This window comes from Geotrypetes seraphini, chromosome 10, assembly GCF_902459505.1.
Source record: "Geotrypetes seraphini chromosome 10, aGeoSer1.1, whole genome shotgun sequence".
NCBI lineage: Eukaryota > Metazoa > Chordata > Amphibia > Gymnophiona > Dermophiidae > Geotrypetes > Geotrypetes seraphini.
The window spans coordinates 133,146,225-133,166,812 of NC_047093.1; the positions used below are offsets into that span (position 1 = coordinate 133,146,225).

General features: G+C 43.4%; 1 protein-coding gene across 2 annotated transcripts; it reads right to left on the reverse strand.

Moving 5' to 3' along the window:
* Nucleotides 1–7,129: 7,129 nt before the first annotated feature.
* Nucleotides 7,130–20,301, reverse strand: LOC117367646 (zinc finger protein 2-like). Of its 2 annotated transcripts, none has more exons than XM_033960412.1 (7): nt 20,068–20,301; nt 14,307–14,433; nt 13,899–14,012; nt 13,649–13,744; nt 11,809–11,922; nt 9,931–10,038; nt 7,130–9,716 (listed from the first exon to the last, which is right to left on the reverse strand). In XM_033960412.1, the coding sequence occupies exons 1-7, from the start codon at nt 20,089–20,091 to the stop codon at nt 8,068–8,070; spliced, it is 2,232 nt and encodes a 743-aa protein (XP_033816303.1). In that variant the 5' UTR covers nt 20,092–20,301; the 3' UTR covers nt 7,130–8,067. The 2 variants fall into 2 exon arrangements, with proteins under 2 accessions (XP_033816303.1, XP_033816302.1); XM_033960411.1 differs by having other exon boundaries at nt 13,649–13,747.
* Nucleotides 20,302–20,588: the final 287 nt, after the last annotated feature.

The following is a 20,588-nucleotide window of genomic DNA, read 5'->3' on the forward strand; positions in this document are numbered from 1 at the left end:
GAGGGATGGGTCTCACTGAAATGGATTTCCTGTCCTATTAACCCTCTTTCTTCCTCCCCTCTTAAAGTCAATCAATTTGTACCTTTGCTTAATCTTTGTAAACCGCATAGAACTTATACGGTATTGCGGTATATAAGCTGTTATTATTATTATTATTATTCATCTATTGAGCAACTATCGTAGGCCTCCAGTCATATTAATTATTTTGAGAGTGCTACCAGACGGTTCCTAACAAAAGCGTGCAGGACATTGGCGTGCCCACAATCCTGCGCAGGACTATGCGTGCTGCCTTAAAACAGTTCCTGTTAGCGCTGTGTGTGTGGGAATCCCCCCCAGTAAACTCACAAGTGTTTGCGCTCCCTTAGGGGGGGGTGTTTGTGTGTGTGTGTGGGGGGGGGTTACACTTCCCCATTACACTGGAAACTGCCGTTTCCCTTCAGTTTTTGGGAAATCGGCAGTTTTCAGGGTCCCTAGTGTCATGTGTGACTGAGGTATTCTGTTAGCATGATATTTCTGTGTAGCATTCTGTAATAATTTGGCTTATTTAGTTTTCTTGATAGTAGAGGGGATATATGTGAAGAGGAGGGGAGACAGGGGTTTTGTTGATCCTTGCTCTGTATTATTTGTATTTATAAAAAGACAATTGTACAGAATATTGTTTCTTTTTATACTTTAATAAAATACGTTCAGTATAAAATCATAACTGTTTGAGGCTTGTGTGGATGGGATCAGACGGTTTGCGGGGACTGGGGTGAAAACGGGGTTTTTTAAATTTCAGTCTTAGTAGTTTGCCAATCCACAAAATAATTCTTTTATTTCCGCCGGTCCAGAGTGTTAAAAGATTGAAGAACACTGCTCTAGACCACCGGTGGGGAGAAGGAGCAGCAAATCAAAGCAACATTTTTGCACATCAACCCCCTCTCGCCCCTCATTTTTTAAATTAGCATTATTATTGATAGTGTAATTCAAAAAATGCTTCCGTATGGGAGTAAAGTCTGTATTCTGAACGATTGGTCAGAATTGGAGAATAGCACGGGCACAAATTTTTCCCTGTTCCGGCAGGAACTCATGTTCCCATTCCATCCCCGTGAGCTCTTTTCCTATCCCCGCCCCATTCCTGCAAGCTCCGCCCTCACCTGCACCAGCCTTAAACACTTTAAAATCATAAGTGTTCAAGGCTTGTGCGGTTAAGACAGAGCTTACAGGAATGGGGCAGGGACAAAACTCGCAGGGAAATTGAGTTCCTGCGGGGATGGAGACAAATTTGTCCCCATGCCATTCTCTAGTCAGAATATCTACATAAATCCTAACACTCCAGTTCTTTGTCAGAAACTTCATATTCCTCAACGATGGATGACAGAGGATATAAGGGGAAATTCCAGCAGAAGGCTTACCGTTATCAAGAGTCGGGTAGTAGTTAGAATTACAAGACATGTGGTTTCGGTGTTGGTCACAAACAACTTTAACAGAACTAGCAAGAACAACAAGGAATATTTCATAGGGATGTGGTAAGGCTCCTCACCAGATGGTCTTTCTCCATAGTGGACATGAGGATGCTAGAGTTAAAAATTGCCCACATGAGCAAGAGGTCACTTAAAGGATAAAACCTTGTAAGAGATTACTACTGCCACCTAGTGTCATGTTTTCAAATCCAAACCATTCTACTGCTACTCAGGGTTCAGATTTTGGTCTATAATTATTATTGAGTTCTGTATTTGTTGGTGAATGATAAGTTAGAGATTGTGATTTTGCTGACTTAGTAGTGATCTAAGTCCTTTCTGCTTCTTTCCAGTTCTGCAGACGGAACTGTTCAGTCCGCAGCCGGCAGATTGAAATCCCCCAACAGAACCTCCCCTTTCATTCCCAACTTTTGGATATCTATGACCAAATCTTTGTCTTAACTTCTCTGTGTATGTCGGAGGTCTGTAGATGACGCCCACTGAAGCTACAATGAAGTCATGTGGGACCGCAGCTCTGCGTGCCGAGATTTCCTCTGGTAACTCTACTCCCTCTGAGAGAGGAAGTTGTTGTTTGAGGGGGTAGAGCTGCCAGAGGAAATTGGGACACACAAAGGCATGGCCCTGCACGACTTTACTGTAAGCCCGACAGAGGAGGCACCAAGAGAAAGGAAAGATGATGCAGGATGGCAGGTGGGTAAGGGGGGAGAGAAAGGGCAATAATCAAATGGGCGGATGTGCAAGCAAAGAAGCTTGCAGTTGTGGCTGGGGAGACTTGGGCGTAATTCTTGAGATGTAGTGGGAGGGGCCGAATGGCCTGATTGGCTCAAAATCACCATTTGATCCAATCAGGGCTTTTGGCCCCTCCCACTGTATCCCAGGATGCATTGGGAGGGGGAAGCCCTGTCATTTGCAGCACGTGGCTCTGTAGGCAGGAGGGAGTGAGCCTCCCTCCTGCCATTTGCTCTTCCCAAGGTATGGGAGGTTTCCAGGGATGTGGGAAGGGGCCCAGGAATGTTAGGGGGGAGCAGAGATGTCAGGGGGATATCGGGGATGTAGGGCTCCATAGCTCAGTTGATCCTGGTAGGGGGAATCCCCATCAGCTGAGCCGCTAGGAATCCCCTAAACCGGCTCAGCTGATGGGGATCCCTCTGTCGCAATCAGCTGCTGGGAAGCCAACGGGTTTGGGGGATTTGTTTTTCGTTCTATGGGTGGTGGCAAGGGTTCGTGACCACTGGGGGAGTAAGGGGAGGTCATACCTTAAATCCTCCAGTTGTCTTCTTGTCAGTTTGGGCACCTTTGAGGAACTTAGATGCAACTCAAACAGGTCTAACTGCCGGCACCTAAGTTCCCGCTAAGAAAGCTTTGATTATGGCTGGAGTGCGCCCAGGTTGAAGCCCGCCTGATTCCCACCCATAACACACCTCCCAACATGCCCCGTTGCTCTCTAGACGCATGACAGTTTAGAAGTGCTGCTGCCCATGCAGAAAGTTGTTTCTGATTATTGGCCCTTGGATCTCCTTGCTATTACGACATCCAAGTGTCGACAGGCTGGTTTTTGGACATTCTAAAGTTTTGATTATGAGCCCCTTACTACCAGGGCTATTTATTATTTCCATAGCACTAAAATGCATACGCAGCACTGTAAATTCTGGACAGTACCTGCTGAGAAGAGCTTACAATCTAATTTCGACAGGACATTTCAAGGTTGGGGGGATTATACTGGGTCTAGGTATCTGACAGCAGTGAGTGGAAGTTAAGAGTTGAAAGCAGTTTCAAAAAAGTGGGCTTTTAGCTTGGATTTGAACACTGCCAGAGATGGAGAACTACGTATTGATTCAGGCAGCCTGTTCCAGGCATACGGCGCCACAAGAAAGCGACAGAATCTGGAGTTGGCAGTGGAAGAGAAGGGTACAGATACGAGTGGCTTCCCCGATGAGCGGAGATCACGGGGGGGGGGGAGCATAGAGGGAGATAAGCGAGGAGAGATATCGGGGGGGCTTCAGAGCGAATGCACTTGTAAGTCAGCAAGAGGAGTTTAAACTGTATTCGGAAATGGACGGGGAGCCAATGAAGTAACTTGAGGAGAGGGGTAATGTGAGAATAGCGGCTCTCATGAAATGAGTCACGCAGCAGCATTTTGAACGAATGGGAGAGACGGGTGCGCGGGAGGCCCGAGAGAAGTACGTTGCAGTAGTCTAAGTGTGAGGTGACAAGAGCGTGGACAAGGGTTTTGGTAGTGTGTTATATAGTAACATAGTAGATGACAGCAGTTAAAGACCCGAATGGTCCATCCAGTCTGCCCAACCTGATTCAATTTAAACTTTTTAATTTTTTTTTTCTTAGCTATTTCTGGGCAAGAATCCAAAGCTCTACCCAGTACTGTGTTGGGTTCCAACTGCCGAAATCTACGTTAAAACCTACTCCAGCCCATCTACACCCTCCCAGCCACTGAAGCCCTCCCCAGCCCATCCCCACCAAACGGCCATACACAGACCGTGCAAGTCTGCCCAGTACTGGCCTTAGTTCAATATTTAATATTATTTTCTGATTCTAGATCCTCTGTGTTCATCCCATGCTTTTTTGAACTTAGTCACCGTTTTCCTCTCCACCACCTCTCTCGGGAGCGCATTCCAGGCATCCACTACCCTCTCCGTAAAGTAGAATTTCCTAACATTGCCCCTGAATCTATCCACCCCTCAACCTCAAATGATGTCCTCTGGTTTTACCATTTTCCTTTATCTGGAAAAGATTTTGTTCTACGTTAATACCCTTCAAGTATTTGAACATCTGAATCATATCTCCCCTGTCCCTCCTTTCCTCTAGGGTATACATATTCAGGGCTTCCAGTCTCTCCTCATATGTCTTCTAGCGCAAGCCTCCTATCATTTTCGTCGCCCTCCTCTGGACACCTCAAGTCTTCTTATGTCCTTTGCCAGATACGGTCTCCAAAACTGAACACAATACTCTAAGTAGGGCCTCACCAATGACCTGTACAGGGGCATCAACATCTTCTTCCTTCTACTGGCTACGCCTCTCTTTATACAGCCCAGCATCCTTCTGGCAGCATCCACTGCCTTGTCACACTGTTTTTTCACATTTAGATCTTCGGACACTATCACCCCAAGGTCCCTCTCCCCGTCCGTGCATATCAGCTTCTCTCCTCCCAGCATATATGGTTCCTTCTGATTATTAATCCCCAAATGCATTACTCTGCAACATCTGATTTTATAGATATATATAGATAGATAGATAGATAGTGATTGCTAAACCTGTATTCTGAGGAATGACCACAGGAGGACAGCACTGAGCTATTAAATATAGTTATCTCTAATATAATGACGCCCTCGTGTGGCACTATTCAGAATAGCACCTATCAATCTAAGATTTGAAATAAGTAAAATGATAGTTGCTCGACAGATGTAATCAATTTCAATTTACTTATTTATTTACAAAATTTATCAACCGCCTACTACTAGGTGGCATTACAAAAGTATCATACACAAAATGAAACAGACAAAACTTATACTGTACAAACATCTTAAATTACAGATGAATAATTACATCTTAAAAAGCCGTAATTTAATGAGACTCATCCCTCCTTTCGCTTTAGGAATGGACAGTCTTAGCATCCACTGATTCTTATAGATGACCTTGTGGGCATGGAGGATGTTCTCATTTGTACATCTAGTTTTTAAATGCCTTTAAGAGGTCAGTCTACAAAACCAAAACTATATGAGAGTGCAGAAGTACCAGTTGATTAACAGCCAGTATCATAGTCTATGATTTTAATGTACTCGTCAGTATCAGTTTTAGTCTTTACTGATTTTTTTCTCGCTTGATAATTGCTTCTTCCTCTAGTCCTAGATATTTATATACACCTTCCTATTCAAGTTCCTTTATCACACAGTCATTAATCAGAGAGGGGTTTTCAGTTTCTCAGCTTCTACCACATTCAGAACATTTATAGTTTTCTTTCTTTCTTACTTTTCTATCCCATTTTCCCCAAAGACCTCAGAATGGGTTACAGATTAACATACATAATATACAATTAACAGGTTATAATTTGCCATAGTTACAGTGGAAGCTTTTTCCAATACAAGTTTTTATCCTAACACGACACATACAAGGGATCTAATACCAATATACATAATATACAGTTTACAAGTTAAACTTGCCATAGTTACAGTTCAAAATGTTTCAATGTAGGTTTTATCCTAACATGACACATACCGAGGAATATACATTTCTTTGTGATCCATCGGTCGTGGCGGGAGAGTTAGGTGAAGAGGTATGTTTTTATTGCTTTCCTAAAATTGAGGAGTCCAAGGGATCTGATCTGCGGGGGCAGTTGATTCCAGTGGCTTGGTATGAAGTGGGAGTAAGAACTAAAGAATGACACGGTGACTGTTACCCACGGATAGTCGCCGCAGGAACAGGGAAAAGGTTTGACTGGTTGCCATGGGTACACCCCGCAGGAAAGGATCTGCCACGAGTTGCCTCCCTTCCCACCCCTCCCGGTTAGCAGCCCCCATCGCAATAGCAGGTGCAGAAGCAGCACCTCCCCACACACACAAGTCCAGCAGCCCCCCTCTCCTGGCTCAAGATCGCGGGTGGCAAAAAAACCCCCAAAAAACAAAACAACAAACCTCCAGCCCTTCTGGGTTGGCCCCTTCGCACCTTCCGGGGCAAGCCTACCAGCCTCTTAGAAGCTTCTTGCATGCAGCGCTGCTCCGGAAACTTCTTGCCCCCAAGTCTCTCCTTCTGATGTAACTTCTCCCATGAAGGGGGTTGCTTGGGTACCTGGACCGGCTGGAGCTAAAGGGACGGAAGATAATTGCCGGATCTGGTCTGGGGATTGGGGGAGGGGAGGAAAACAGGTGCTGGGCCCTTGTAGTGGATGAAATGGAGCTGGAGGGAAGGGAGAGATGCCAGACTCACACCTGGGCGCTGAAGAGAGGGGATAGAGGTGTTGGTTCAATGGGAAGGGAGAGAGGTACAGGATCTGCACAGAAGAAGAGAGAGAAGGAAAGGGAAAGAGAAAAGCTGAACCAAGGAGATGAAGGGTGAGTGAGTGAACTATTGAACATAGCAGAGGGAAGGAGGAAAGAAAGAGGTGAGAGACACATTGGTGTAAGGGAGTAAGAGAGGTGAGAAGCTGGACACAGGAAGATATACAAAAGGGGTGGAGGAGATGGTGGGCATAGATGGGAGCATAGGAGTAGTGACAAAAAGGGGAATGATGAATCTGCATGGTTTGGAATTTGGACACAGAGGGGTAATGCTAGACATGGGAGGGTATATGGACACAGAGAGATGGCTAGACATGGGGGCAGAATAAGAACGCAGAAGGAAGTTGCTGGACGGGGGGTGGGGGGGCGTAGGGATATAGAGGTGTGATACTGTAGACAGAGGTGGGGATCATAGAATAGTGAGATGATGAAGGCAGGGAGATGGGCATAGGGGAAATACTAGAAAGGGATGTATAGGAGACATAGAAAAGGGAGATGCTGAATATGGGGAACAATACATACACAGAGATAGAAGATGGATGGTGTGCATGGAGAAAGAAGAAATGTCTGTTAACTTGATTTTTCTATGTAGCATTCTGTGATAATTTGGTTTATTCAGTTTTCTCGATAGTGGAGGGGATATTTGTGAATGGGAGGGGAGACAGGGGTTTTGTTGACCCTTGCTGCGTATTATTTGTGTTTATACAATGACAATTGTACAGAATATTATTTCTTTTTATACTTTAATAAAATAAGTTCAATATAAAATCCTTTGTGGAGATGGGTTCTGAGCTCGTGGGGTTCAGGACAGAGATGGGGACAAATTTTTTTTCTCCCGTGTCATTCTCTATTTGGCAATTTGCAGTTGAAAGGCACGACCAGGGGCGTTTTGAGGCATATTTCATCCTGGGAGCGGAGGGACCTGTTCGGCAAGTACTGAGGAAGCTTGGCTGTCAAGTCGCCCGGTGTCATGTCATGCAAAGATTTGAATGCTAACATCAGGCCCTTGAAGACACAACCTTTGGCTATAGGCAGCCAGTGAGCCGACGATAAAGTCTGGGAGACAAGGTCATGGGCATGGAGGTTTTTTAGAAGTCTGATTGCCATATTTTGTACATGTTGGAGACATCGTATGTTCTTCGCCATGTTTCATTAGTCCATGTGGGAGAGGACTACGGCATAGAGTAGTTGGGTGGAGTCAGACTCAGAAAAGTAGTTCCTTATTATCCAGAGCTGTCACAGGTAGTAAAATGAGGAAGATGTCACCTGAGAGATAGGGTTGGATAGCAATAGGCTGGAGTCAAGGAGTATTCCTAGGCTGCACGCTCGGTCTTTTGCAGCTATGGTAGTTGAGGACGAGCGCAGTTGCAGTGTTCTTTGCGGAACCAAAGGAGGTTCGTTTTGGAGGCGTTTTGTTGTAATTTGTTGACGGACATCTAGTTTTTGATTTCCGAGATACAGTTTAGGAGTTTCATGATCTGAGTGTCACGGTTTTCTCCTAGCAGTAGGATGTCATCCGCAAAGGAGTGAATCTGTATTTGTGGGCTATGTCTAGGACAGGTCTAACGTAGAGCTTGAATAATAGGGGCAGTAGTAGATCACCTTGTTGAGCACTGTATTTGATCGGTTTTGGTTTCGATAGTGTGGATTCTTTTATGACTTGTGAGGTTACCTTTTTGATTGAAGCTTTTACCACAATCAGAACATTTATAAGGTTTTTCTACAGCATGGATTCTTTTATGAGTTACAAGGCTACCTGCATTATTGAAGGATTTTCCACATTCAGAACATGCATATGGTTTTTCTCCAGTATGGATTCTTTCGTGATCTCTGAGGTGATCTTTTCGATTAAAGTTTTTATTACATTCAGAACATTTATATGGCTTTTCTCCAGTATGGATTCTTTTATGAACAGTGAGTTTGCCTTTCTCTTTGTAGCTTTTACCACATTCAGAACATTTATATGGCTTTTCTCCAGTATGGATTCTTTCATGAGATGTGAGTTTGCTTTTCTTTTTGAAGCTTTTACTACATTCAGAACATTTATGTGGTTTTTTTTCAGTGTGGATTCTTTCATGCTTTCTGAGGTCACTGTTTTGGTTGAATCTTCTACCACATTCAGAACATTTATACAGTTTTTCCCCAATGTGAATTCTTTTATGAATTATAAGATTACTGTTGTGATTGAATCTTTTATCACATTCAGAACATTTATACGGTTTTTCTCCAGGGTGAATTCTTTCACATTTTCCAGTGTGTATTCTTTTATGAACTATGAGGCTATCTTTTCGATTAAAGCTTTTACCGCATTCAGAACATATATATGGTTTTTCTCCAGTGTGTATTCTTTTATGAACTATGAGGCTATCTTTTCGATTAAAGCTTTTACCGCATTCAGAACATTTATATGGCTTTTCTCCAGTATGGATTCTTTCATGAATTATGAGTTTACCTTTCTGATTGAAGCTTTTACCACATTCAGAACATTTGTATGGCTTTTCTCCAGTGTGCATTCTTTCATGAATTATAAGATTACCTTTTACACTGAATCTTTTACCGCATTCAGAACATGTAAACGTTTTTTCTCCAGTGTGCATTCTTTTATGAATCACGAGGTTATCTTTTCGAATAAAGCTTTTACTACATTCAGAACATTTATATGGCTTTTCTCCAGTATGGATTCTTTCATGAATTCTGAGTTTAGCTTTTTGATTGAAGCTTTTATTACATTCCGAACAGTCATATGTCTTTCTTTCAGTATGGATTGTTTTATGAATTCTGAGGTTAATTCCTTGAGTGAAACCTTTATCACATACTGAACATTTAAATAGCTTTGCTCTCTTGAGGTTGGCTTGATGCTCTCGTTTCTTGCTAATGCTGATTGGTTCATTTACCTGACTGAAGATTTTATCATGTACAGAATATTCTGAGGGTTTTCTTTTTTTGACATTTTCATGAACTGCAACTTGTCCTGTCAGGTTTGACTTCCCAGTGAACATTTCCTCACATGTAGTGCTCTGACAAGGTTTCTCCCTGCTTCTTCTCTGATTTTGTCCGTTTATGGAATTTCTCTCTTTAGTATATACATTCAAGTTCTCTTCTTTTGGGGTATTTTCTTTTATGCTAAGTGGTCTTAATGTACTAATACCCCCCACACTAGCAGCTGAAGGATCCGGGTCTTTGTGTGGCCATTCCTCCCTCTGCTGCCCATCAAACTCTCTCATTCTCTTACTCCCAAATCCATCATCTGTTGGATAAAAATGAAAGTGTGTACATAAATTATACAGCTATTGAGTAAGACATATAGAGGTCTTTAAAGTCATTTGCTCATAGACAAGTGCAAGGTCCCCTCCAGTCTCTTTACTCTGATTACATTCACTAACCAAACCCTCTAGGTGAAAAGTCAGAAATACTCCACACTATCTAGCAAGGTTTTTATTACATAGGAATTTTGGGCTCACCGCTCTTGGTATCGGTAACCTCCTCTCCTCCCTCCAGTTGGTCACTGACAGGTCCCTCTTCCATTTTCAGGATCTCTATTGTGGGATCAGCAGTATAGGTTTGGCTGTCTATATGAAGAATGCAAAGATAACTTCAGGTTTCATAGCAAAACTTAAGACATAAGAAAAACAAAACTTGTTTAAAACTGAGCTGATGGGAATTTTGTGACCTCTGAAAATCTAAATATCCTGAAGGAATCAAGGATCCTGAGTAGTCCTGGAAATGACCCATATCCCTATAATACACTGCGTTCTTGCTATTTGCTGGTGTTAGGTTCCTAGAAAACCCCATGAATACCGAAACCGCGAATATAAAAGTATTGACCTTATGGGAAAAATGGTGTTAGGTTCCTGTGCGATTCTGTATACTGTACACTTTTGATAAATGTGTGGTGCTGAGTAGCATTTTCTGAACAGTGAGTTTGCCTTCCTCTTTGAAGCTTTTACCACATTCAGAACATTCATATGGCTTTTCTCCAGTATGGATTCTTTCATGAGTTGTGAGAAAGATTAGAGAAACTGGGCCTCTTCTCCCTCGAACAGAGGAGATTGAGAGGGGACATGATCGAAACATTCAAGGTACTGAAGGGGATAGACTTAGTAGATAAGGACAGGTTGTTCACTCTCTCCAAGGTAGGGAGAACGAGAGGGCACTCTCTAAAGTTGAAAGGGGATAGATTCCGTACAAACGTAAGGAAGTTCTTCTTCACCCAGAGAGTGGTAGAGAGCTGGAACGCTCTTCCAGAGGCTGTTATATGGAAAAACACCCTCCAGGGATTCAAGACAAAGTAGATAAAGACAGATTGTTCACCCTCTCCAAGGTGGAGAGAACGAGAGGACATTCTCTAAAGTTAAAAGGGGATAGATTCGGTACAAACGTAAGGAAGTTCTTCTTCACCCAAAGTGGTAGAAAACTGGAACGCTCTTCCAGAGGCTGTTATAGGGGAAAACACCCTCCAGGGATACAAGACAAAGTAGATAAAGACAAATTGTTCACCCTCTCCAAGGTGGAGAGAACGAGAGGACATTCTCTAAAGTTAAAAGGGGATAGATTCGGTACAAACGTAAGGAAGTTCTTCTTCACCCAGAGTGGTAGAAAACTGGAACGCTCTTCCAGAGGCTGTTATAGGGGAAAACACCCTCCAGGGATTCAAGACAAAGTTAGACAAGTTTCTGCTGAACAAGAACGTACGCAGGTAGGGCTAGTCTCAGGACGCTGGTCTTTAACCAGAAGGCCGCCGCGTGAGCGTACTGCTGGGCACGATGGACCACTGGTCTGACCCAGCAGCGGCAATTCTTATGTTCTTAACATTCTTTGGGTCTAACAGTTCTCTTGCACAGCTCTATGAATATCTTCATCCTCATGGACCCAAGGACGAATGACTTAACCACCAACAAAAAAGCCTCCCTCCCACCTTCTACTGCTATGTGTAGTCCTTCCCTTCTGGAATCCCTAGTTTGACCATCTTTCCTCATTCTTCCTGTGTCTTTTCTCCACCCTCTTACAGTAAGACCATCCTGCCTGCCTCTTTCCAACTGGCATCACAGAGAACAAAGCCCATAAGCTGCTGGGTAGGTGGGAAGAAGGTTTAGTATCTTGGAGCAGCACAGAGTCGAGAAGTAGTGAGAGATACAAAAACTGATAAAGGATGAGAGACAGTAATTGTTAAAAGAAATTGAAGGGAAGGGCCAGACAGATGGGAAAATGGTGTGGGAGAGTAAGAGAAAGAGAAGGAAAGAAAGGCAACCGAACAAATACATTAGAAGCACAAGAAAGGTTAGAAGCAGATTAGAAGCCGTCTTTCTTGTAGGACATGTTTAGATCAGCTGCTACATCACCTGTTTGATGCAGTTCCTCACATGGGCCTGTGGTGGTCAGATTTCCTCTTTCCTCAGATCCCTGAGGCTCAGTCCCAAATCGGAATAAAATGTCAGGCTTGACTTTGTTGGAGCCTATTACAGGACAAAGACAGTCAAATATGTTTTTAAAAACAGTTATTACAGGGCCTGTAAGTATTTAGATTATGCTCTTTTCATGGCCATTGCTACTAGCACAGAGGGGTGCTGCTGTACTGATCATCATCAGAAATGTATTCTATCAATATCCTGATCATTTTGATATTGAGGTGGAGAACTCTTTTCCTTAAGAGCTGCCAACATGTCTGTTATGGAATTCGCTAATGCATAAATCTCTGCTATCAGTTGTTCTTCATCTAGTTGCTAAGATCAATATTCAGTGATGTTAATTGGTTATCACCGTTAACCAGCCATTTCTTAACCAGTTAGATTAGGGATGAGCTGGGGGCAAAGCACCTACTTACCTTGTGAACACTGATTTTCAGTCAGCTAAGCAGCAAAGTATCACACAAAGTCAGGAAAGCAGAAAGGCCAAATTGAACTGGAGACTGGTCTGAATATAGCTCAGCCCATGGCTGTGAGTGGCTCAGATGACTCTTAATGCTGGAGGGGGACAGAAACAGTGGCACCAAATGCTCCTCACCCCAACATTAAGAGAAGGAGCCCCCCTATACAGGGTACAAGTAACACACCGAACTATCAGGCAGGCACCCTTGGGTCAGGGACCTTCATTTGGGTGCCTGTGAGCCAGTGGTAGCTCCAGAGCACTCCTAGAATGGCCCCTGTGATAGTCAATTTAGTTCTGGTTTGGAGTCCCTGGAGGTCCTTAGGAAGAAGAAAGCCTGAGATCTATGTCCTGGAGGAGGGAAGCCAGGAGCCTGTTTCCTGGATATTGCAGAAATAGCTATGGGTGTCAGTCCAAAGTCCAATTATCAGGACCTGCCAAGTGTAAAGACACAATTCGCACATGCTCCTCTGTTCCTAGGCCCCATCTCTCATGTGGAGGTCAGGAGAGGACAGGCTGGGAATGGAGAAGCATCTCATTTAATTCATGGATTACACACTTGAATGTAAATCCACTCAAAGTTTGGGAACTATATATATGGGTGGTGGGATTGTTTGGTAGGGAGGGGGGACTTAGACGGACCTTGAAGAGGGGGTGGGAGGCCTATTTGTTAGTAATGCCTGATCATGGGATGCTGGTTGGGTGGGAGACTTGTGTAATAGTGCAGGTTGATATGGGATGGGAGGGGGCTTCATTCTGTATTTTTTTGGGCTGATTGTATTTCCATTTCTATGTTTGTTGACCTTCTCTCAGCCTTTATTAATAAAACTGTTTTCAACTTAATGTAAATTCACTCAATGTGGGGTAAAAAAATAAAATAAACATACAAACACAACAAAATCATAAAACGTGTCATAAAAATAAGATACAATAAAATATAATAAGGTAAAAACACAAAGGCTTATCCTCTTTAGCCAGAAAGTTTCAGATTCACTGCTAATGCGATCAGTCAGCACTGAAAACAGCCAAAATTTAACCCTTTTACAAAATCTCAAATAATTGGTTTCTAAATGGATATCTGCAACTAGGAATAAGTCTCTCCACTTCCACCAGCCCATTCAACAATGCAGATTTCTCAGTCCCATGACACTCTAGGATGAAAAAGTTTGAATGTCTAATCCCACCCCATAGGCAGCCACTCTGTCTATGGAAACAGACATCAGGAGGAGATGACGGCGTCTTTTCCTTCCAGTGCTGGATTCCTAAATGGTTCCAAATGACCTTAGTAAAGATGCACAGAAAGAATTGTACACGTACTTGTTACAGAAGGCTCTAATTCAGGATCGTCCATAAAGGGGAGATCTTCCTCTTGTTTAACACTCAGCGAAAAAACAGATGTTACCACTGGAAGGCCTGCTATGAGAAAAACAGGTCAAGAAGGTTTCACCAAGGATCTGATAATATTACATTAGGAAATGGATTTCAAGTCTCCAAATGTCTGAGGTCAAAGACGCATCTCCTGAGATCTGAAAATAGGGAGCCCTTTAGATCCAAAACATCTACTTACTCTTGGTGGGATCATTCAGGTCTTCTTCCTCCTTCCACTCAAATTGTTGCGTGAAATATTTGTCATCTTCCTTTCCAATCTTGAATATAACGTCAGGATTAACAATCGAATAACCTGTCAATAAGAAGCAGGAAAAGGACATTTCAATGATAATCTCCTCTATGGTATCTGGCTACTATCAAAAGACATGTCATGTCTTACACTGTTAGGAACTAGGTAAGGGGGAGCTTAATGTGGAAAGATGGGCTCGATCTTAACCAGGGTGGCAGTGATATTTAAAAAGGGACCAAAGCAGCCGACAGTCACCCAGCAGGGCATAGTCCACAGTGAGATATCTCTGAAGGATACTCTCAAAATAGAGATTAGGGCAATCTGGTAGAGGTATAAGCCTAGAGAAGGCATATTTACCTCTTGAGATGAGGATGTCATGAACCTCCTTGATGACCTTCTTGTAAAGCTCCTTCTGCCATTCTCCCAGAATGCTCCACTCCACTTCCAAGAAATAAGCGGCAACATCCTTGAATGTAATCGATGCCTGGAATAGCAGAGGGGACATAGTCACAGTTTCATTATGATGTTTATGCCATAAACTTTGCTATACCTCTGTCAATGAGATCAAATCTCCAGTACAGTATATTATACTAGTCTTTAAGCCCGTTACATTAACGGGTGCTAGAATATATGTTTGTCTGTCTTTCTTTATTTCTGTCTCTCTCTGCCGCTGTCTTTCTTTCTTTTTGTCTCTCTCCCTGCCCCTGTCTCTTTTTTCTTTCCTTTCTGTCTCCCTCCCTCCCACTATCTGTCTTTCTTTCTCTCCCCACTTCTTTCCAACCTCTGCTCCCCCTGTCCCTCAGACTTCCATTCAGCGGCTGTCCCTCCTCTCCCCCACACTTCCATTCAGTGTCTGTCTCCCTCTCTCACCCCTTTTATCTACTGTTCACCCTCTTGTTTTTCCCCTTCCATTCACTGCCCTCTCTTCTCTTTCCATCCAGTGTCCGCCTTCTCTCTCTCTCTCTGTTCCATATGGCATCTCCTCCTTCCTTTCCCCCTTCCTTTTCACTTCGTGTGGCATACCTTCCTCCTTCCCTGCATGCCCTGCCATGTCTTCTTCCCTCTAAGCCATTCTCTCCCCCTCTGCTCCCTTTCCTCCTTGAACTTCATCGGGCAGCAGCAGCATTCATAATTCATTGCTGTTGCCAGGCTTCAGGTCTTCCTCTCTGGCCGGTCCTATCTTCATGAAAACAGGAAGTAGGCAGGACCCGCCAGAGAGTAAGGCCTGAAGTCGGCAATAGCAGCGAATTTTAAATGCTGCTGCTGCCCGAAGAAGCCAGGCCTTAACAACAAAGCTCCCTCCAGCGTTGGCAGCCGCGAGTGCGAGGTAGGGATACCGCTGGACTACCAGGTTTAAAAAAAAACAAAAAAAAACCCAACTTACCAATAATGGCGGCAGTGCTGGGGGCGGTTTGAAAAGCCATCGGCCGTGAAGTATGCCACCTGCATACTTCACGGCCGACGGCTTTTCAGGACTTTAAAAACTTAGCAACGATGGCGGCAGTGCTGGGGAGGGTTTGAAAAGGTGCCGCGGCTCCTCTGTCGATCCCCGCCTGACATGTCTCACAACAGCAGTTTAAGTCCGAGGTAGGGTGAGAGGAGCCGACACGGAGAGCAGGAAGTCCAGCGCTAGCGGCGAGTGGTAGGTGCTGGAAACTTAAGTAAGGCTGGGGATTCGCGCAAGTGCACTCCTGCAAAGCCACGGACCTACATCTCACGGAACAGAGATCACAGAAGCACGCAGTTGAGTGCGCATGCACGGCTAGCGTTTTATTATTTTAGATGGTATGAAGAGAACTCTGTTCCCTCAAGTCTGTAATATTTTGAGCAGATTTCCTGGTCTTTAGAGAACACTGGAAATCTCTCACATTGGGCTGATATAGTAGGTGAAAGAAAGAGAAGGCAGCAGCAGGTGAAGAGGTGAAAGAAAAGAAAATTGGTCAGTGTCTGAAGGCAGAAAAGCATTGGAGTCAGGCCTGAGGAAAGACTAAAAAGGTTAGGGCTCTTCAGCTTGGGGAGATATGATTGAAGTCTACAAAATCCGGAGTGGATCGATTTTTCACTCTGTCAAAAATGACAAAGACTAGGGGACACTCGATGAAGTTACAGGGAAATACTTTTAAAACCAAGAGGAGGAAATTTTTTTTCACTCAGAGAATAGTTAAGCGTTGCCAGAGGATGTGGTATGAGTGGATAGCGTAGCTGGTTTTAAGAAAGGTTTAGACAAGTTCCTGGAGGAAAAGTCCACTGTCTGTTATTGAGAAAGACATGGGGGAAGCCACTACTTGCCCTGTATCGGTAGCATGGAATATTGTGACTCCTTGGGTTCTGGCCAGGAATCAGTGACCTGGATTGGCCACCATGAGAACGGGCTACTGGGCTTGATGGACTTATGTTCTCATGTAATCTGTTTGGAAGGGGTAATGAGTACTTCTTTTTGTCAATTATGGCAACGTGGCTGAGAGGCAAAGGGTGTGGGCAAAGAACGAGATGCACTGGGCCATCTAGGAAGAACTGGACTGAAAACACAAATGAGAATGAAGGAAGAAGCACTGCTAGGAGTCTTAACCTGCTGGATTGCAGTATTCTGCCTGTCTGCAGGTTACATAGTAACATAGTAGATGACGGCAGATAAAGACCCGAATGGTCCATCCAGTCTGCCCAACCTGATTCAATTTAAATTTTTACATTTTTTCTTCTTAGCTATTTCTGGGCAAGAATCCAAAGCTTTACCCGGTACTGTGCTTGGGTTCCAACTGCCGAAATCTCTGTTAAGACTTACTCCAGCCCATCTACACCCTCCCAGCCATTGAAGCCCTGTAGTAGTTTTGCAAGTGTTAATGCAGCCAGAAACATCACACATTCCTGGCAGCGTAAATGTATAATCAAGTTTCAAGTTTCAAGTTTAATTTTATTTGATGTATCGCTTATTACAAACTAAGCGATTAACAAAGTATAACAATCATCGTTAAATTATATAATATTGAACACTAAAGGGGTAAAATAACGGTAAAATAATATTTCTTTAACTAATAGGAATTTAACACACAAAACAATATTGACAGACTATGACACATATGGAATAAACATAAGGAATTAAAGTTACAACAATATTTCCCTAAAAAGAGAGAAAGAAAGGTCTGAAAGGGGAGGGAAAAAAACAATGGGGAGGGATTGAAGGTGCTCAGATCGAATTTGGCAGTGAGGCAAGTTTAGAGATCAAAAGAAATTTTGAAAAGAAATGTTTTTAAATTGGTTTTGAATTGGATTAAATTTTTATTTTTCCTGATATATAAAGGAAGAGAATTCCAAGTAAGAGGAGCCACTACAGAGAAAATATCGTGGCGTTTTGTCCCTACTATTTTTAGAGAGGGAACCATTAATAATTCTTGGGATTCGGAACGTAAAGAGCGATTTGAAGAATGGGGTATTAATAAACGGTCTATGAATTGTGGTTCATTAGTATTTAGTGTTTTAAAAATAAGTAGAGCTATTTTATAAGTTATTCGGTTATTTATGGGCAGCCAATGTGATTTTATTAGCAGAGGTGTTACGTGGTCGTATTTTTTACCATTGTGAATTATTTTGATTGCTATGTTCTGTATAATTTGTAAACGTTTTTTTTCTTTTTGAGTAATATTTTGTAGCAGAGAGTTACAGTAATCTAGTTTTGTTATAACAAGAGAGTGCATTAGAATATTTAGAGATTGTGGTTCTAAATATTTTGTCATTGAACGGATTAAACGGAGACGATAAAGACAGCATTTAACAATATTGTTAACATGTTCTTGATATGTAAACTTGTCATCTATGATTACACCTAAAATTTTGAGTGATGTCACTGTTTCAATTTTTAAGTCATCTATCATGAAAGGAGAAGATAATTGTATTCCCTGTTTTGAAGGGAAAAGGAGGATCTTTGTTTTTGGTATGTTAAGCGCGAGTTTGTTATAAGTGAGCCATTCTTTAATTTTGACTAATTTTTGGTTGATTTGAGCTATTTCAATAGGGTTTTCTGGGTTGCATGGATGTAGTAATTGTATGTCGTCCGCATAAGCATATGCGGAGAAGCCTATAGACTGGCTAAGACTAAGTAAATAGTGGCCCCCAATCCTGAACCTGAATTGTATTAAAAGTATCAGATAAAAGACAAACAGGAAGCTCTTCTTCCCTCCTTCTGTTTTCATAAATCCCTGGAGCCAGGTCCTCTAGGACAGAGTTTCTCAACTTCTTCAAGCCAAGTACCCCCCAAGTCTAACAAATATCAACCGAGTACCCCCTGCCCATAATAATAGTACTAATTGTAATGCAATTTCTTCCATTCATTTTTCATATACACACAATATAATCTTATTAATACATAATGGTAACCACAAAATTTAAAAAACACAATGCACACAGTACGCAGAGAAAATGTTAATTATCATTCGTATTCAGGTGTTTTTCAAAGAGGTTAAGGCAGATGACATTAAAATATGCAATGTCACATCAGTGACAACTATAGAAAAATAGACAAATATAGTGCAAAATATAGATAGCAGATATAAATTCTCAAAACTGATACATTTTGATCACTAAATTGAAAATAAAATCATTTTCCTACCTTTGTTGTCTGGTGATTTCATGAGTCTCTGGTTGCACTTTCTTCTGACTGTGCATCCAATATTTATTTCTTTCTTTCCTTTCTTCTGCATGCTTCCTCTCCTCCAGACCTCATTCCATTCCCCAATCATCTCTCTCTGTCCCTCCATGAGTCCAACTTTTCTTCCTCTTTCCTCCACCCCCATTTTCAACCTGTCTCCCTCTTTCTCTCACAGTCCATCTGTCTTTCTCTCATTCCCTCCCTTGCTGCAAAGGGAATGGGGGAAAAAGAGAGAAAGACCCAGGGTGAGTCTCTTCCCCCCACTTCTATTACCACATCCAGCATTTCTCCCTCTCTTATCCTCTGGATCATGTGCAGCATTTTTCATCACTGCTATCAGCCTCATGCCCATTTCTCCTTCTTTCACCCCTCTCCAGCCCCATACCACATCTCTCCCTCCATCACTATGTCCAACATTCATCCCCTTTGTATCCCCTTCAATCTGTTCTTCTTTTCCCTCTCCACCGTATCCAACATTTCTCCCTCTCATCCTTCTATTCCCCATGCATCTCTACCTCACTCCTCTCTCTATGCTCAATTTTCCTTTCTTCCTTTCTCCATGTGCACCATCTCTTTCCCTCACTCACACTCATGCCCATCAATTCTCCCTTTCTATTCCCTCCCTCCCTCCTATGTCCCAAGTTCATGCCACCTCCCTTTGTTCTGTGTCCCTAGTTTGTGCTCCTCTCCCTGCCTTCCAGCCTTTGTACCAAAATCAGCCCCTCCCATGTCCCAATGCACTCTTCCCCCCCCCCTCCTTTCTCCTTTTGTCCCAGATCATGTCCCCTCTTCCTTACTTGCTCACTCCAGGGCCGGCCAGCTGGGCTGCTTCTTCCTGCCTTCAGTGGCACTTGTTGCAGAGCAAGGGGAAGTGTCTCTTACAGGCTGCACATGGCTGACCCACAAGCCTTCTCTCTGACGTCTGCTCTAATGTTGGAGAGAAGGCTTCCAGGTCAGCCACCATGTCCCTGCGACAAGTGCTGCTGAAAGCAGGAAGGAGCAGTCCACTTGAAAGGAAGTAACTGGGATCCCCCGCTGACCCGGAAGGCTTCCCTCCGATGTCAGCTCTGACATCAGAGGGAAGCCTTCCAGGTCAGCTTCGGCAGAGGGGGCCGGGCAGGATGGAGGAAATGGATCCTCTGCGGTGACTTCGGTTGAGGCCGGCAAGCAGGAAAGAGGGCATGGGATCCCCGGCGGCCATTAAGGAGGGAGGGGGGGTTGGGAGACCCGCACAGTGCGTTTCCCCAATGAGCGCGGCTCTGGTACCCTTACCGTGTGTTGAGAACCTCTGCTCTAGAGGACTATAAATTCTTCTGACAGGATACCGCAGACCACTTCCAGCAGGTTAACATCTTCTCCTGGGTTAATGCTTCACTCCAAATCATATACAGGAAAAGGGAAGGCTGGAAGAATTGCCCAAGGAAGCATTTTCCTTTAAGTGCTGGGGCAGTCTGTGTGCAAGAGAGAAGAATTTACCTGATCAGAACCCAGGGCAGACATTTCCCTGCTCTTTTCCCTCTGAATTCTGCTGCTGGGATGGATTCAGGCTGGGGATTTCCCTCTTCCTGGAAAGATGAATAAGTCAGGAGCAGCCTGGGCTGATTCCAGGTCTCAGATAAATTCCTCCTCTCTCCCTCTGCAGATCTGGGACTGGGTTTTGCAGGGATTTCCAGTGGCAGCTTTTGCTCCCAGTCTCTTCCTGTTTTTGCAGTTCTGCAGACCATAGGAAAAGAAGGAGCATGCTCAGAGCTCTTCACCCCGCCCCCTTGGTGAGGTCATTCAGTGAAGCCCACCTCCTTAAGGTGGATCTCTACAGATAGCCGATACAGGCAGCAGATCTCACACCGGAAAAACTGATCAGGGAACTGATTTTTTAGTTTGTTTGTATGTACCGTGCTTCCCCGAAAATAAGACACTGTCTTATATTAAATTTGGGCCCAAAAAAAGGCACTAGGTCTTATTTTCAGGGATTACTTATTTTTTTTCATGTACAATGA

Coding starts and splice junctions, on each gene's coding strand:
- LOC117367646 (XM_033960411.1), bottom strand. CDS start 20,091: ATGTCTGCCCTGGGTTCTGATCAG. Junction 13,748..13,898: donor CCTGAATGATCCCACCAAGA/GTAAGTAGATGT, acceptor TTTTTCTCATAG/CAGGCCTTCCAGTGGTAACA. Junction 11,923..13,648: donor ATTAGAGCCTTCTGTAACAA/GTACGTGTACAA, acceptor GTCCTGTAATAG/GCTCCAACAAAGTCAAGCCT.